This window comes from Colius striatus, chromosome 20 (genome assembly GCF_028858725.1).
Source record: "Colius striatus isolate bColStr4 chromosome 20, bColStr4.1.hap1, whole genome shotgun sequence".
NCBI lineage: Eukaryota > Metazoa > Chordata > Aves > Coliiformes > Coliidae > Colius > Colius striatus.
The window spans coordinates 7,327,754-7,346,658 of record NC_084778.1 but is presented as its reverse complement, the minus strand read 5'-3'; the positions used below and the strand labels follow the sequence as shown (position 1 = coordinate 7,346,658).

At 38.7% G+C, this 18,905-nt stretch overlaps 1 protein-coding gene across 7 annotated transcripts in view; it reads left to right on the top strand.

Annotated features, from left to right (window-relative positions):
- The window catches only part of CUX1 (cut like homeobox 1), a 270,926-nt gene that overhangs the window by 89,314 nt on the left and 162,707 nt on the right, over window positions 1–18,905 (top strand). For all 7 annotated transcript variants that reach the window (XM_062012619.1, XM_062012617.1, XM_062012620.1 and 4 more), the window contains exon 3: window positions 15,291–15,338. In XM_062012619.1, coding sequence (XP_061868603.1) covers window positions 15,291–15,338 — 48 coding nt within the window. The remainder of the gene's footprint in view (window positions 1–15,290; window positions 15,339–18,905) is intronic.

Here is an 18,905-nt window from a genome sequence, read left to right as displayed (position 1 = left end):
TTCTGTCATGGCTGTAAAAGAAATATCCATTTTAGATTTACTTGTTAAAGCGGTCTTATCGGCTGTATTACTGCTTTTGCCTTGTGGAACAAAATCTGTTAAGGATAATGCCTGAAGGGATGCAGAGCAAAAATCCCACCGTGTTTGTGATGCATTTAATCCACAGCCTGTCTATACACAGAAATAAATAGAGCATTCACCTTTGTGTTCGTGGATTCCTTTCAAATACAATTAGTGTCACCTGTGGCATCCCGATTCATCAACATCTGTACTAATCACTTCTGAATCTTATTGACCACTTGTTTTAGAAGATGATAAATCCCTGTTCTCCCAGAGCAAATAGATTTAATAGAGCAGATTTTTTTCTTTGATTTATGTTTGCCATGACCAGAAAGCAGGATTTCAGCATCCAGGAGACAGTGCTTCACAGTTACAGAATCTGAAGCAAGCAGTGTCTGTTTTGTTGCTGTATGACAAATTGTGTAAGAAGACTTGGTGACAGTTTATGATATGTTCATATACGACCAAAGCAGTTGTTGCAGTTGCTGATTCAAAATTAAACTTTCTTGAAACCTAGCTTTTAATTTAGAGGATGCCTCTGTATGGACGTGAGCTCGGTAAGTTACTGGTTAGAGAATTATGAGAGGCAAAAAGATCCCTGTGTATTAGACTGAAAAACAAAGATCAGATGTTTTAAATCTGTGTAGTCTTTAAACAGCAAAAGTAGTATGTATTGTGCAGGAAGATTAGTGTGGGCATTTGAAAATTATTTTTACCTCTCATTCTGTAAAATCGTAAGGGCATAAAAACTACGTTAATTGCATTTTAACAAGCCATAATGTTAGTGCACAACAGCTGAAGAAATTAAAGAATGACATACTAAATTGTGACTGTCACAAATGGTAAAATTAGATAGACAGAAAAGAAAAACCAAAATCAGATTTTGGCTGATGGAATGGGTATGTGATGACAACCCCATGCTTGTATATTGTCATAATAAACAGTCATCTGAGTTACAAGTAGTAGTGATGATGAGTGCCACGATACTTCACTGATCATAAGACAAAGTGGCTTGTGCAAGATGGTATCTCCAGCTGCTGCTTACTCATGACATTGTATGCTAGTGGTTTGTGTGACTTGGAAGGGGTGCCATACACAATGATATTTATGGACCTATCACTTACCTAACCATTTCATCATTTGTAGTTGGAGCCATGGGATCTAGTCCAGAGCTAGTTGTTTGTACTTACTGTCGTCATTACATTAGAATGGGACTTGTCTAAATAATGAAATCCTGGAAGAGCAATATCTCCCTGAAAGCTGTATGTCAATAGCTTTAAAATTGCTTGAGTATGAAGAGGATGTTACACAAAGTAGATGGATTCTGCCAACCTGAGGAAAGGAATTGACATTTTCCAGAACAGATGTCATTGATAATTTATAAATGGCTTTAAAAATTAAACTTTATATAGAAGGCATCTTAAAAATGAAGTCTTGTCAATGTTCTAAGTGCATTAGGTACATTAAGTGAAAATGTATGCTTCACTCAACAGTATTTAAATACTTTAGAAGCCAGTACCAACCATGTCATTTTACAGTCTGGTCGTGTTCAATATTAAAGGCTTATTTCAGTCTGCTGGATTCCGAATAACGTAGTTGTGCTCCTAGGAAGTGTTTTGAAAATAGTAATTATTGATTTTATTTCTGATTGAAACATGAAAATGAAGTGTGTGATTCCTGGAGAAAAAGACACTTTCACATCAAAAAATATTAACTCTGCTTTCTGTTTAGTAAGCCATTACAACTTCATATTGATGCTGTCCTCATCTTAAATACAGCTTGACGGTCCACCCAGAAAGCAGAAGGTGTCTACCCTCTGTGCACTGGACAGTAACACAGAGCTGGGAAAATTACTGGAAGTCTTTCTGGTGCTTTTGCAGAATCAGGATTTCCTTTTTTAAAAAATAAATACACTTTTTTTTTAACTGATCCATCTCAAACAAAGTAGGGGTTAATATAGACTTTGCTAAGTAAGAAAAAAATAACCAAAACCCCCCCAACTACTGAGGCTCAGCCCAGGAAGATGGGAATTCTGAGATAATATTCAGTGTGCCTAAAGGGACAATGCTGTCTCTTGTTGTCACTATCTATATTTAGCTACCATGCTCATATGCAACTTAAAATACCTAGAATAGCAAGAAGAATTTTTTTTCCCCTTCATTTGAAGTGGTACAGTGTAGGGTTGTTAATTTTGGCTTATCACAGCTGACACTTGAGTAAGGGGGAAAAAAATATAGTGGTTTGAAGTTTTAACTCCCTCCACATGTGCCTCTTGTGAGGAGCCCTCTTGACTCCTGTGAAACTTTCTTGGCTGTCTTAAATTATATTCCCCCCATTTAGGAGAAGTTCACAGGTCATTTACTTGATTTAAAATCCATTGTTGTTTGTGCAGCTGATAAGGGGCAAAAAAGCTATTAGTTAACAGACCTAGTTTAAAAAAAAATGTTCATAATTCCAGCTTCCTATTTGCATCAACTGAAATTTTCCTGATTAGTTAATGTAAACAGTATGATTTATATCTTAATACTCCAGTTTACATGAAAATGAGCAATGATTTTCACACTTCCAGAAGCGTTTCATGCTGCTGCAGTGTAAGTTTTTGTATTTTACTCAGTTACGGAGAAGATAATGAAGTATTTCTGTATGACAATCCAGCAAATATTTATGTTTTGAGAACATATTAGACACTTCAGCGTGCTGATTTTTAACGGGTAACGTTCCAGAGTGTCAGTTTGAGCTGTCAAAAAAATTGAGCAGAAAAATGGAAGAGAGCAAAGTCCTCGAGGAAATACTGGACTAGTTGTTTATGGGGGAATAATCCTGTCTGGTTTTGATCACACTAAAGTGGTCAAAAGGAGGGCACTTAACGCAAGAGGATTTGGGGGTACAGGGAACAGAAGGGTTGTGCTGAGTTGCCAGGCTCGCCTGAGCAATCCTTGCTCTGGGAGGTTGGCAGGGATCATGTTGGAGGGCGAGTGGCAGCAGCAGGGAGTGAGCAGTGCCTGCTGCACAGCACTGCGAGTTCAGAGGGCAGGCGAGAAGGAAGAAGAGACATAAAAATTAGGGGTCTTGGTCTGACATGGTTGGAAAAAAGCAGATTGCAGTCCAGAGAGCCAGTCTGTGGAGTTGTCTTGCCTCTAGAACTCAACCAATGAGGAGTTTATCATGCAGTTTTTTTCCCAACATTCTGCACTATTAAACAACCACATGGAATAACTGAATGATACCTTTTCCAGTAGAGGCTAATGGTTGTCTATGCTTCCATAATCTAATAATGACAATGAAACATTTCCTTGTTCTTATAGCAACTTTGAAAGCTGCATCAAAAATAGTGCATCAGAGACCATTTTCTGTAGATTGTCTGTCATTTTCTCATAGGAAAAGAATCCTTTCCAGATGAGTAGGTAACCTACAAAAACACAACTCCATTAGGTTACCAGAAACCTTTTAAAACCAGAGAAAATATACTTAAATATGCATTTTTCTGAAGTCTTAACAAGGTGAAAGTTAAAAATCAATCAAAGAACCTATTATATCTTTTTCTAAGCATAGATGATCAAGATCCAGTAAGTAGAAGTTGTAAAGTCAAAAAAGTTGCTGAATACTGATTCTGAGTTCAATTTGCACACCTCCTCCCCTATTTTTTTACCTCCTAAGTGTGGTCTCCAGCATTTGTCCTGACGTTGCTGAGAATGAGATCAGTCATTCAGAACTGTCGGAGTTCATAAGACTGTAATCAGTGGGGAAAACTTGATATGCTTTGGGTCTTAAGAGTGTTTATTCAAGTATTGCATTTCCAAATACAATGTTCCTTTATAAATTTAAAATAACACCTTTAAACTGCACAGTGTTAATAAGCAGCTGGGTGAGATATAATCTCCTCTGAACAGTAGCGTTTTCTTTAACTTTTGTTACATCTGCATTTCCTAAGACAGTTTCACAGGACAAAGTGTGACTGCTCATACTTTGTGCCCACAGCTCTCAGTCCTCTATGAATCTGACCCACAGTTTTTAGTCATGGCTGTGCCAGGGTTCATCATGTGCTGAGGTTTCAAAGTGGCTGATGTTTGTTAGGGCAATTAACTGTATGCATCTTGCACAGGAAGGGGCTGGCAGTGGATCTTTGCTTAATATAACATTTAAAAGCAAGCCTCTGTGTTAATTTGGAAGGGGACTGTGCATCAGGACTATTTCTTGATAATGTTTTTTCAGGCAGTTGTAAGCCAGCCAGAGGAGAAGGAGGAGAATGTCAGAACATTCAGCAAAATTAGTAAGGTGCTGAAAATGTGCAAGAAATGTGACAACTAACTTTTCTGTGGGAGCCCTGTGAGCAGCCTGCACTCAGACCTTGTCAGTGGGCCTACAAACACCACTAAACACCAAAGCAGTTTGAATTCATTGTCTGTTGGGATGCTGTTTTGCATCAGTGTTGCATTCCTGTGACTGACCATGAAGGTCAGGGACTCGGTAGATTACTGGGCATTGTAAAGTAAAACAATAACAGCACCTTGAATCTCTAAGAGAGGAGGATGCCATCTGCTTACTCGGGACTAGATCTCTGAACAACTCCCAGGTTTCCATGGTGTACAATCTTAGCAATCAAACACCATTTTATATATGTTGAGGGATTGAAACAAGTGTGGTAAATAGCTGTGCCTATAAGCTAAGCTGTCATTTGTGATATCATTTCCCTATGTGACTCGTGGGAGAGCAGAGAGCTGCAGATACCAGTTCTGTGCTGTGTGGACATGTCCATAAAACAACTGCATTTTTTTGTTTAGTTTCTCAAGTTCTATGCTGCTGGACCCTGACAGTGTTGCATATTGGTTTACTTTTGAGGATTTTAGTGGTGATACTTTTCCCCTGAAAATACTTTTGCACGTGTGTACTTTCCTTATAACAGGCTTCAAGGAAAATTGTTTGATAAAGATTTTTTTCTAGAGAAATATTTTTCCACAGGGCTCCTCGCTTGAGGTTTTCCATGGTACCATCTCCTCTGTGTGTCACGCTCTCTCATCATTCCCTTGTGCATACAAGACTCAATATTTACTTTTCAGTCTTTCAAGTTTGTTTACCCAAGTTTCACTCCTGGGTTTGAGGAGCTGTAGTCTTAACTGTGCTGAGCCCTCAGTGGCACTTGATGTCCATTTTGAGGTGTGTTAGGAATATTCAGCTTAAAGAAGTTGCTTGAACTTGGTGTACCCCCATTTGCTTTGGATGCACAGGGAAGTTTTTGGATCCAGCTAAAAGAGGCCTTCAGTATCGTGTCACATGCTGTTGTTTTTGATGAATTCATTTAAGCACCTAGTAGAGATCATCGTATGTATAAAAGATGATGATAAGAAGTTAAAACAGAGTGTTTTTCTGGATTAAAGGGTGTTGCAGGCATTGTTGGAATTCCTTTATAACTCAACGTGCATAGCAGTCAGAGAGTTTTGACCTTCCCTCTTTTTTTGAGTGCAGATTTCACTTTTTTAACTTATTTGTGCTAGAGTTTTCATGACTCTTGCAGGTAAGCAGTAATGGAAGACATCTGTCTGGTGAGACACATCTTCTATAAGAGTAGAATAGTGTAAATGAAAATGTAAACTTGGCAGCATCTCATTCTGGTTCACTTACATACAGAAGTGTATTTTTGAGAAGCAAAGGTTGTTAAAAATATTTAATTTTTACTTAAATATATCTTAAGTCTTTTTTACCATCTGATGAAAAGAGGGAAAATGCTTTTGAGAAAGGTAGTTGACAGTTTGTGTCTAATTTGCAGATCAAGGTAGTTTGCCACAAAACAGGAATAAGGGAAAAAGTTTGAAGCTTAGATTAAAATGATTGTAGATAACTTGATCTGTAGTTGCCATATATAGTCACACAAGAAAAAGTCTGCACAAATCCTCCAGATGTTTATGGACTTCTCTGATTCATCTGTCAGAGCCAAAGAGCTCCGGCCAAAAGATAGGGAATTTGTTAAACTGCATTAAGTTCCTAAATTGCTGTAGCCCAAAGGAGCAATTCTTCCTTTTTCAGGGGGAAGAGTAGGAGGGAGTAGGCAGGGAGGATACTGTGTTATGAAGTCTCTACTTTTGGTAAGAGTTTCAAGAAGATCAGTTACATTCTAGAGCTCTTTTAAAAAAAGCAAACACACACACAAAAAACTTGAATTAATTTCCGTTGCTATCATCAAAAGCTGGCTTTCTAAATTTAGCAGTTTCCTATAGACACTCAGCTTATGCTAGCAACAGTAAAACTATTTTTCCTTAAGAGCAATTTGTCACCTCCCCCTTCTAAGTTAGTAGAAGATAAGCTTGTATTAATTCTGTTGATTTATTATTATACAAGTATGTCTCATTTTAATCTGCTATTGAGTTCATTGTGATTCAGTGCTAGGCTCGCATGCCTTATGTGATGGGGAAAAAATTGCACAGGAATGAGACTGTGCACTTGCTCTGTCTGTCTTTCTGTCTCTTTTTTTAATCTTCCATCCTCTGTGTTTCTTTTCCTGGTCTTTTTTATCTCTTTCTCTCCCCGCCCTCCCAAAAATGCTGGTACAGTTTAGCACATGCATTTGGGAATTAGTCCCAGCTGAGACTGTATGTTACAGTTGTGAGAAGATGCTGCTGCTCAAAAAGGCTTCATGTGTGTATGGGGGTTATTTCTTAAATTCAACTAATAAACAATGAACGTATTGAAGAAGCCTGTAGTGAGATTTTGCTTTCTTTCATCTTGATGATTCACTTGTATCTACTGTGTACTACCAAAGCATGTGCATTATAGGTCTGAGCGTGTTTCAGAAGGAATTTTGCCAGGAAGTGTAAAGACAGCAAAAGTTTGTTTTCTCTGAATTTGTTCACTTACTGAAGCAATGTGAAAAAATCTGTGCTGTATTTTTTTATTTAGGTCAAGAGGATGACAGTTATATTAATATTGGGGTGTTTTTACCAGATATGCTAAATTAGATGTAGTAAACTGTTTGAGTCTATATCCTGATGTTTTTGAGGTTGTCAGTTACCTTTTTTTTCATGCAGATTCCTCATCTGAGTAGAAATCTGAAGTTATCACTTCAACTGCTTTTAAAGGGTGATGCCTGGTAAGACATGGTAAACTGCAAGCTGCATAAAGACGAGCATCAAGACAGCAAAGAAGGATGGTCATGAGAGTTTTAGCAAATGTAGGACGTGGTTTTGCGGGACAACAGGCATTTCGCTCTGACCCTCGTGAAACAACATGTTTTCTGTAGGAGCAAGTGGCTTTAGAATAAAACTGAACGATCAGGATCGAGGTTAAACAAGCAAATCTTATAAAAAAGATTACTAGAGGATTGCTTAATAGGGACTTTCTTACACTGGAATCATAAGAAAAGACTGCCTATAATTTTCTCAATCAGTAAATACACCTGCATTCTTAGGCATGGGTATGTCAGAGTATGATTAATGTGTGATCTGTTCACAGCTATATTTAATCTGTATTTAAAAGATAAGTACAGAAAACAATTTTGCAATATCTGATGTCTCAGCAGTGTACAGACTGCTCCCTCCCCCCCACAATTTATATATAGTTTGTACGGACTAAGGATGAAGCCTGGTTCCTTATTGTTGTATTTAACACAGAATTATTCTTCTTTGAAACTTAACTTGACTCTAAAGCAAGATACTTGTATTTTGAAAATCTTTCCACTCAACCAATAACAAATTTTAAAACCTGAAAGGTTTTAAGTACTCTTACTTTTTCTAATTAAAAATGTGCATTCAAATTAATGATTTCAGAATGATCCATCCCATTTTTCCCTTGAGACTGAGGAGAAATCCAAATCTTGTCAATGCAGTGCTGCCAGAGAGCACTGGAGTTTCTGATTTCATCATCCAAGAATCACAGAATGTGAGACCGAGCGGCTGAAGTAGGGTGCAGGGTGATTCAGACACAGCTCTGCTTGTGTGGAGGGAATATGGAAAATTACAGGTGCAATTATGGTTTCACATTAAATATTCTTCTTTCTAAATCCACCATGTGAAGCATTAGTCTGTGTTTGAACTGGTATTGTTAATTGGACCTCAGTACTTAGATGCATTTTCTGCAGAGTCATGGCCCATGTCATTAGCTTCTCATTAGACACGTTAATTTTTTAAGACTCATAATAATTACCTTTTTTCAGAAGTTCCTCATTTTACACCGAAGAGAAACCTCTGCTCTGCAGGCTGTAATTCTAAATAATCAGTGAAGCATTGTGAACTCTTTCTCTGTAGAGTTCCAAAGTGGAAAATGGGAGCGCTGTAGTGACTGGAGAAAAAGATCCTGGCAGGATGTGATTTGGGAAGAGCGTTAAGGATCTTTTTTGCTGGAAACCTCAATTGCAGGGACAGAGAGCTCATGGCATGACACAAAGTTTTTGGAGGGACAGAGCGGTTGTGTTTAGAACATGACAGATATAGGTGAGGCCATTTATTGAGATGCACAGCTAAACAGTCAGTTTGCTTTCAATTTTATTGGACAGATGTACTCATCTAATAACATCTGCAGGTACTTTGCAAAGGTCAGTACGAAGTAATTATCTTTTCTATATGCAGAGATACTGGCCTAAGCCCTAAGAATGGCAGTTCCTGGGTTTCACTGACACATGGTTATCCTGCTGGCAAGAGCAGTGCACTTCAAAGATTCTGAAATATTTATTTGGCTAATCAAATGGGTTTTCATTATATAAATAAGTACTTCTGCTGGCCTGGGATGATACATACATATGGTTTTTCCCATGACAAGCATCTGTCATGGCATGTTTGGTGTCACCTGCAGCCTTCAGCAGGGACTGCAGTGTTTGACAAGAAAGCAGAACAAACTCCTGTTTGTAGGAGGAAAAATCTCCATGGGGCCATTAGCCAGTATGTAGCCTTTTAAATTAATATTTTTTTTAAATGATGCTTGATTTTCTGCATGCATTGGTGAGCTGTTAAATAAGTCATCTTTTTTTCCCTACTGGAATTTCAGTGACCAGGCTTTCGTTTCGTTAGAATTAGCTCCATCCAAAGGTCTACCTGACTCATTTTTGTTTGAATTAATTTTTTTTTGTTTCCTAGCAACTCCAGTTTTTAAAGTTCTCAATTGTTTCTGTTCAATGTCTTTTCTAGCCAATGTTAACTTGGAGTTTTATAAATGACAGCAAGGTTTTTAACACGCTTCTAAAAAGCATAGTTCACTAAATTAGTTTAGTGAAGTTAGTTAAAAAAATTCTTTTTCCATTATATATAGTGTATGTGTGTTTATAGATATACACACACACACACATATATATGGGTGCAACAGTTCTTCTTTCGTACAGTTGAATTTTTAAACAGTTGTGAAGGTAACCAGTCTGTTTATACACTGCTGCATAGGCACAGAGTAAACATGTTAGCTTTTTGTTTATTTTAACTTGGAAGAAGCTGTAAGAGGATTCCATTAAGACTTGCATGAGTGAGTAGTTCCATTGAAAGTAAAGTGCCAGTCCCAGACCCAAGGCAACGTGGTAAATAGGCACCTTCACAGATGCTCCATTTTTCTCCTGCCCAGGAAGAGCAAAGTTTCCCTCCTCACCAGCAAGAGAGAGGCCACAGCATCAGCCTCGAAATGCTCGTTCACTCTAGGCCTGTTTCCTCATGGCTTGTTACGATCTCCGTGGTCTTACAGAATTTGGTAGAAACGAGGGAGTTTCCACAAAGAATGTCTTGAAACTTCTCTGTATGTGTGCTGTCAAGGCTCACTTCCTTCTGGGATTGTCATGTGGCTGCAATTTTGCAAAATGGTCTGAGGTGGTTTAACAGTGAAAAATTCCATCTCTTTTCAAGGAATTTCTGATGGTGTTTATTCTGTAGGCTGGTTAATGCCCTGCTTCGTAACCTTTCTGAAGTGCAAGCTTCTCCCCATGAATCACAATGCATGTGTTTTTGCTTAGTATTCTACTTTAAGCTAAAGTCTGCTCTCACTAAATCAGCCTTTCACAAATGGAATATTTTTTCACTTCTTGCTGGGTGGGTCCATACACTGAAAAATAGGTCAAGAACAGTAATCTAAATCTACTGCTAATAAATAATTAAAGCTAATGGAATTTGCACAAGATCTGTGAGCTGAAATGTTTCAGAAAGTACTGTAGTGTACATTTTGCTACTGTAAATCAAGATTTTTTTACTTATTGCTGTGCTAGGTTGAAACATTTCTATAAATGTAACTTTAAAAGATTTCTTTTGTACAAAGAAAATACTGGCATGTTAGTGCATTAAAATAACTAAAAATTGATAACATCGTGATTCACTCTTTCGTGATTGGATTTCAAGTAAATACTTCAGCAGCCTTAAGCAATAAGAGGGTTTATATCTCATTAAATCGTAGTGTAAATTGAGCAATAAATTGTTTGCTCATATGATTTAATTTGCCTTATATTTTAGGAATTAAATAAGTCATCAAAGCTACTGTGTAATACCTGTTTGGACAACTATCTGGGATTTCAGTTTCATATCTTTTAGAGCAAGGCAAAGTGGAACTTGCTGCAACTAATGAAACACAAAGACTTAAATGTTTCCCTTAGTATGCCTCCAGTCACATATGCCCTGGATCTCTGGTGGAAAAATTGCCTATTCTGTATTTTTTTCATGATTAGGAATGCAAAGAAATAATACTTAAAACTTGTGTATTGGTAGGTGAGCATCTGATTGAGTGATTCCAGCTTGTTCACCAATTTACCCCTGGCAGAGTGAAGCATATATGCTTGTTGTCTCTCTCTAATTAACCAGCAGAACCGCTTCCACTAATTACAGTTAACTTGCTGATTTCTGTGTTTCACAGTGACAAGTTGTGTCCTTGAAGTATATAATAATCAAACATACCTTGAAAGTTGATACCAGTGTTCTTCCCAAGTCTTTCATGCTTGGCTGCTTTTTACCTCTCCCCCTTTCAGCTATATTTATGTGAAAGAAAAGCTCAATAACATTATCCAGATAATAGTTGTGTGGACAAAGTATATGGAGCCCTGCCTGTGAGGGTGTGCAGATAAACATCCTCCCAGTCACAAGAAACAAATATCCATCATACCACTGTGCTGCTTAAACCTGGCTGCTTGGGTTTTGACACGAGAGAGTTCCTCTTGAGACCGTCCAATTTCACTTTTATACGTTGACTGAACTGACAAATGTCTTTCCACACAGACAATATGTATTGGGGTTCATTCTGGGTTGAGTTTTTTCTTTTTGTAAGTTCTTATAAGAAAGTATCAGGATGTTCAGCCTGGCCAATTCTGAGCACAGTGAGTTCCTTATTATGTGTGGGCTAACGAGGAAGGAAATGCAAAAGGGTATGGTGGCAGGAAAGCCGCAGCGTCTCGCTGGTGATAAGGCAGCTCAAAAATAGGTTGTGACAGCTGAAGTAATGATGTCACCAATGCTGATACAAGTGGGCTGCTTCTCATTATGATTTCTCTGCCAGACATAGTGACATTCACCAGCCAATGCTCATCTCGAGTAGACACAATATAGGACAGATCATAGGAAATGTTCCATGGTGTGCCTCCTGAGCCACAGCTTTTTTGTTTTATTTTACAAGAGCACAGTACTTTTGTAGATGATAAAGGTGTAGAGGTGAAGCTTAGCCTTGCTGGACCACTTTATCAAACCCAGGTCATAAGGCTCTTGTTGTGACATTTAGAGATAAGCATTTTGGAGGTAAATGAGATGAGCCGTCTGCGAGGAGAGCAGAAGGTCCTTGTGTAACTTCAGACCTCAGTGAATTACAAATACAGTGTTGGTAGCCTGGCCATTGATAGGTCCTTTGTGCTGTACACAGTGTATTAAGATAGCAATAGATAAATAATGTAGTTTAGTTGTCAGAAAGATGCATTCATTGCCCAGGTTTTTACCATAGATTTATTCTCAGTTTGTTTTCCATGGAGTTATTTTTAATGAGAGTGGAAAGAGAGTTAAAAATTATTTGGATTCAGATTTCATTGTGTAGCTACTTGATCAAAATATAAATGTGTTGTTTATACTCTTGTAAAGGGAAAATGCTATATTAGCTTTCAGCTATCAGATTTGATTCAGATAATGATACAGCATCCTAATTCATAGTCTCTACTTCAGATATTGAGTTTGTCTGTGATAGAGCCTTTTTCAGAAAACTGCTCTACCCTGATAAATCATCCAGAGAGAGAGAGAACGTGCACATTTAGGTGACATGAAAAAAGAGGCTAATAATGCGATTGTATAGGAGTACTCGAATATTTCAATGCATTTGTGTTGATAAATTATCATTTGTTTTAATGTTCAGCTGCATGTACCCTTTTTAACTGTTCTGGTTGATCGCAGTGATTTGCTAGCTGTATGTGAGTGCTGGAGTTGGTTGCTTTTCCTGTTTTGATCACAGCCCAGGCAGTAAAGGCCACTACACTTTAAACAGATAATAAATCATATGTTGTCCTTGCTAACCAACATTACAGATTCCCTCGGGTCTGAACTGAAATGTCCTTCTTTCTGTTCAGTTTAGTGAAAAGAAGGTAAAATTCTGTTTGATGTTAGTGTCATATTTTGAGACAAAGCCTGATGAGGAATTTTTCCAAACTGCCAAAAATAAATCTCACCAATGGAGTTTTAGCTGGTGACTCGGGGCATATGTATTCCTGACTTCTGTCTGTTTATTTTTATTTCCCTTTTGTTGTGAGCTGTCTGAAGTTTGGATGCTGTTTAGCCTAGGATGGAATTATAAAAGTAGCACATAAACTATTTCCAAGGTGGGGAGGAAGAGAGGGGAGAAAACAAAAAGTGATGTGAAGAAGCTGTTTATGCCTTTTGTTATGCCGTGTGCCATTTATCCCCTTACCTGCAAGACATATTTGGTTGCAGTTTTAAGAATGGGAGCAATTCCCTGCAGTTACTTTTCTTAGACTGTTTGCTCTGTGAAGGTAATGAAAGTGCAATGCTCTGTCTCTATTGTTCAGCTGCAACAGATTTTGAGTTTCTGCTAAGATTTCAAGTTGTGGAAGCATTTCACTGTGTGCTGCATTGATCAGTGTGCCTTGGGTGTGCCCCAGACTGATTACTGTGGTATAACCGATTGCTTGCCATTGCGACTGGATCGCTTTGAGCTGCGTTCTCCTCTATCATGAGATGTTTTAAAAGCAGTTTTACCACAAACAAAAGCGGCTGTCTAAATCTAACACACCACGTTTTCCCATTATGGCACAAATTTTGCTAGGTAATGTTTTGATTGTTGGGATGAGTGTTTAGCATCCTGAATTTGCTAAAAGAAGGTTGTATGGGAGTCAGATTTTGTGCTTAAAAGCTTTTCTCCCTTTTTAACACTTGATCACCTATTTTCTTGGTTTTGGGATGCCCCTTCTATTCCTTTTTCCCCCCCTTACTCCCTCTTCTCAGTGCTATAATGACCAACAACATATGTCATTATTAAAGATGAATATAAAGGCAAAGTCCTGACATAGTTTATAGGATGAAATGAAAAGTACTGCAAATCATGTCTTTCAAACGTTATATCAGGAAGCATTTAGGTGGTTTGACATGGTCTAAGAACAGGAGTGTTGTTTGTTTTGCTGCCAGAGAGAAGGAGCTTATAAAGCTGCAACATTGTCCTTAACTTGCTAGGAATTAGTTGTATGTTAGTGCAGTAGCCATATAAGAAGTGAAATTTGGCTGATCATTTGTCTTTGATAGCTTCATTTGCCTTTGGCCCCCTAAGCCATTTCTCAGGAAGAAGTCCTCATACTCCAACTCTCTGCATGACTTGTCATTTAAATGACAAAAATCACTTCTCTCAAAAGCCTACTTTTCCTTCAGGAAAATCACATTAAATCTAGGACTGAGGGTGTTTTGGTGAATGGTTTAATGTCCAATATGTTGCATGACTCTAGGTGTAAAAGTAAATGCATTGGAAAAGAGATTTCCTGACTTTATAAGATCCCTCTTTTTTCCAAAAGGCACAAGGCTTCAATGGGTGCTTTTTAAATGGAGAAAATACTTCAAAGACCTCTTTGTGACCTCGTGCATGAGGTTCAGGGTAGCTAAGGGACTGTGGCCTGTGTGAAGCTAGGAAGATTTCATGGTTACTTAAGCAGTTCGTGACTGTCCTGGTTGTGAGCAGCATTCTTAGAGCATCATAGGACTCTTTGTTAGAGGGGATCTCAAGAGGCTGACTAGATCTCACCTAGCTTTGAAAGTGTGTCTTTAGCACCCACGCTAGGTCTTGGTCAGCTCTGCCTGGAAAATCTCCAAAGATTAGAAATCTACCTTCTTCCTGGGTAACCCACATCAGTGTTGCTCTCCTAATTAATGCAGTTTTTTTATGTACTTGTTTTATACCTCTTACAGATTTATTTGTAGCTTTAAGTCTGCTATGAAGTTCCTGCTTGTGCCTTGTCAGTGGAATACCCCAGCAAAAATAGGAGTCCAGCTTCTTGCCTGTGCATGAATAATACAGTGTGTCTGCAAAGCTACAGGATTTTGTTCTTCAGACATGCATGTAATGAGAATTCCAAGAATTAATAAATACATTAGACACAAACCAGATTAGAAGTGGAGCCGCTGAGAATTTTATGCAAGATAGATACACCTTTTTGTCCTAAATTGTCTTAGTTGCTAATTACAAATATACTATAAACTTCTACAGTGGTTCTGTGGGCAGTATTTTAAGGTATTTTGTAGCAGTAAGTATGTTGTAATTTGGAAGAAGAAATTTTGAGCTATACAGAAACCAACAAGCAATACTGTTTTGTTGGTGTGGCTGTCTCTTCTGATGGCTGAAGTCAGAACACTCTTGAGGAGATAATAAAAACATATAGACCTTTGACAGAATCACAAAACTCTTAGTTGAAGTGATGGTCCAAAATCATCTTCCTAAGCCTAACTCCCATTTGTCAAAATGTCTTTGGCATAAGTTCAGAGGTGTAGCTGCTGTTTAGGCAGATACAGGCATTTACTTCTAATCGCATTAGTGTTTCAGCTGAATTATGAGATTGAAGGCATTCAGTGCTTACCCAACATCACCACAGGTTTGTTAATTAATACTGTTTGCAACAGATACAGGTATACGTCAAACTGGAAATGCAGACTTGCTCAAAATTAACTCTAGGTATACTTTTATTTTAATCAAAGCTCCTATAAAATGCGATGAGAATTTGGGTAGTATTTCAGAACTGAAAGTAGTTTTAGGAAAAACGTGACAATGACTTGTCCTTTCAAACTTTCCTGATGAAATATCTTGCTTCTGTTTTCTAGGACCTGCGCAAACAGGTAGCTCCATTACTGAAGAGTTTCCAGGGAGAGGTAAGAGCTTATGCTTCACATGGTGCTCTTGATATTGCTTCACATGAGTCTTGTATACTGGCAGCCTTTCAGCATGGCCGGGTGGGTACAGAGCCCTTGAGCAGAGAACATTCCAGGGGTTCAGCCTTTCTGCATTTTGATGTGTGCAGGATACACATGTGACATGCTGGATTAGTGCTGGACAAGCAAACCAGTCAACTGGCTTTGTGTCCAGCATACCTGAGCATAGGGTCACCATTGTGGTGACTCTGGCAGCAAACGCTGACTCGCTCCTCAGTGGATTGATAGTTTGGACAATGTAATGTGCATATACAAAAATGTGAGCATGCTACAAATAGTTTTCACTGTAAACCTTTTCAGCTGTAAAACATTGCATTCTAGAGGGCTTGATGGAAAACCTTAGTTTGGCAGGTGTTAGTTGGAAAACCAACAGAAAGCCTCAACAGCTCTGGTGCTGGCTCTTACTTTGATTTCTCTTCGCACCACTCCACTAAGAAACACAGGATCGGAGTGATGGCAAGTTTAAAAGCCAACTGTTGTTACTTCGAAGAATTCCAGTAGGAAAAGACAGCTGGGCCAATTACAGAATTTTACATTTTAGCTATGGACAGCACTGATGCAAGTGCTCGCTTCACGTGAGTGCTTAGGCCAGATGGGAGCTGTTGTACTGCCTCTAGGAAAATGTCATGTATGAAGTTTGCAAATGATATTTCTCCTTATAAGGATTAGTGCCCGCGTGAGGTGAGGTGGTAGGTTTAGGTTTTAGCTCACACTCTGTTGTTACACACTGTAGAGCTCTACTCTTAAGTGTGAAAGCAGCAACACTTCTGACTTTCTCATTCTCTAAGCTGCTGGCTGATTCTAATATTGCTGCAGTTCCCTATCAGAGCACAGAAATTCAGGAGTGTGTTTTAGAAGTCTATATAGGGAACCAAGTGCATAATTCCCACTACCTGTAACAAAGGTTGCATTTCTGATTGCTTGTACATCTGGCTAAATACATATCCCAAATAGTCAATAGTGCCACATCTTAAAAGCAGTGTGATGTTTTTTATTTTACAACCTGATTCTCCAAGTATTGATAGAAATAAATAAACAAACAGAACAACTTCATCCTTAATATATCTAATAGTAATTTGTGAGAACAATGAATTAGTTGTGTGAGTCCATTTGCCAATGGAAACCTGCTCCAAGTGATTCCAGTGCTCTTAAAACCTTTTCACTTTCATTTCAAGCTCGCAGTGCACTAACTGGAAAGTATATGTGTGCTTTCAGCACTGTTCTTTAGTGAAGGGAATGTCCATGGGTCAAGTAAGAATCATAAATCCAAATCTGGCTACAGAGAAGGAAGAATTCTCCCATTAGATCTTGCCTGCACACTGTTACCTTGATATGGCTCATGCATACTCCTTTTCTGTAGTTTTGCTTCACGAATGGAAAAGTGAAATTAATATTGGTTTAAATTCAGCCTTACAAGTGTAAAATTTGTTGGTAGAAATCCCCTCTCACCTAAATGAAGCACAAATACGTTACAAGATTGAGCTGCTGAATCTGAGCCGATGATTCCAGTCTCCTTAATCTAGACAGGGTTTTAGAAGCCTGAACTAATCATAACTGACTACGTAAATGCAGAACATTAAACTGTGAATTGTGGTGTTTGATCATAGATGTAATTACTGTATCTTGTTCTGGAGACAAATCAAAATACCATGAACGTTAGCCTGCTCTGGTGAGTTACGTTTTACTGTTCAGTATATAGAATTGATCTCTGTTCAGTGTTAAGGCTGACTTTATGAAAGATTGTGAGACAAATGCTCCAGGTATCTCAAGAAGAAATTGTGTTAAACTCACAGGCTTTTCTCCATTTCAAATCCCCTGGAGATGCCTTGACTCTGAGATGTAGTATTGCTGGGGCAGGACACCCAGCCCACTCACTCTGAGTGTCACCTGTTGATGTTTAATGTCCTGGGAGGAGGTGGCAGAGGGACCTTTTGGTCATGCAGTTACGTGTACTTTGGGATGTGAGCAGAGAGGAGGAAGAGGGAGTGGTCTGCTTATAAAAGGTTCCCTGCTTCTACTTCAGTTTTCAGCCTCAGAGTAAGATTTTGATTTTTTAAAAAACCAAGAGGAGTAAGTAAGTAGAACAGAGTTAAGCAGAGCAACAGTGAGATGTTTTCTGCTGGAGAGCGAGTGTCCTCGAGCAGAAGGCAGGGAAAATGGTGTAGGAGTGCTCTGGGTCACACCTCTGTAGGCATTGTGGATGGTATTACCGACCACCACCTTCTTCCTACTGGTTGTGCATACAGAAGGTAGGAAAAGAGGTTCTTGCGTGATGTAGCTTCTCTGTTTACCACGTGGGAGAGTTCCCACCACATTTTTGCCTCTGACTTCTGTCTCCACCCCTACTGCTGTTGCCCCATCCTTCTCTTGATTTCTAATGACAGACTAAGTAGGTGCTTTTTGCACATCCAAATAATGATAAATGAGGATTCCACCTCAGAAGGGAAGCAGGCTTTTGCAAATCCCGTGTGGGATGAGTGTGTTCCACAGAGCTCTGGGCACAAGGGAGGACCAGAAGATCAGAAGAGACAGACAGCTCCCTAACAAACAAAGGTATTTAAGTAGCTTTACATGGATCTTGCTGCAGTCCTGCCTACCTGAGGACTGGCTCCTCACGTCCTGCCTTGCCTCAGCACTTTTGGCAGTGTAATTCCACAGTGAGCACAAAGTTTTCTTGTTTTCTCCTTTTTTGCTGCTTTAAATTTCTGCCAGATTGGTTCACTGAAGCAGCTCTTTTCAGTCATCTGCTGGGCAGGGGGGAGACCAGGAGAGCAAATCCAAGGGCAGGAAGAGGGCAGATGTGTCAGCTTAGGTTGACTTAAACTGTCCTTGAACTGTACCCTCAGTGAGCCTGATGTGACTTGGAGAGATGTTAACTTCAGCTCACATATTTAAATATCCTCCTGAGCATGCTTTATGGGACATCTGCTTGTAAACTGGTGGCTAGTTGACTTTTAAAAACAAATCCACAGGTCACTACAGCCAGCTTTTCAATCTGAGCATGGATATCGATACTTCCTCTCACACCCTGATTTCCCCTTGTATAGTATGAATTTATAACTCCACCCCCAACATTCTGTATTCCATAGGTATTTATCTCATGCAGTTTCCATTAGCAGTTGGAAATAACTTTTTTGGTGTAGTCCTCTATACTTTAAATAACTGGATGTTTTACAATGACAGTTAAAGTATTATGAAATGGAATTTAACACACTACAAATTTTAAAATGCATCCCTAGTTCAATGTGAGACCTTATTAATTCATCCCTGTAACAGAATTTTATTATAGTACTTTTCCATATTTAGGATTTCAATGGTAATTCAAACACAGGGTTCTTCTTTTATTTTTAAATTACCAGAATGTTGAGTCTGATTCACAGCTGATGACATTGTTCTTTTGATTTCTTTTGTGGGTAACTTTTCTAGCTTTCCTGAAATATTCAAGGCCTGGATGGTGTAAATCGATTGTTAGGATCAAGACACTTAGAAGTCATTAATTTAAGAGCT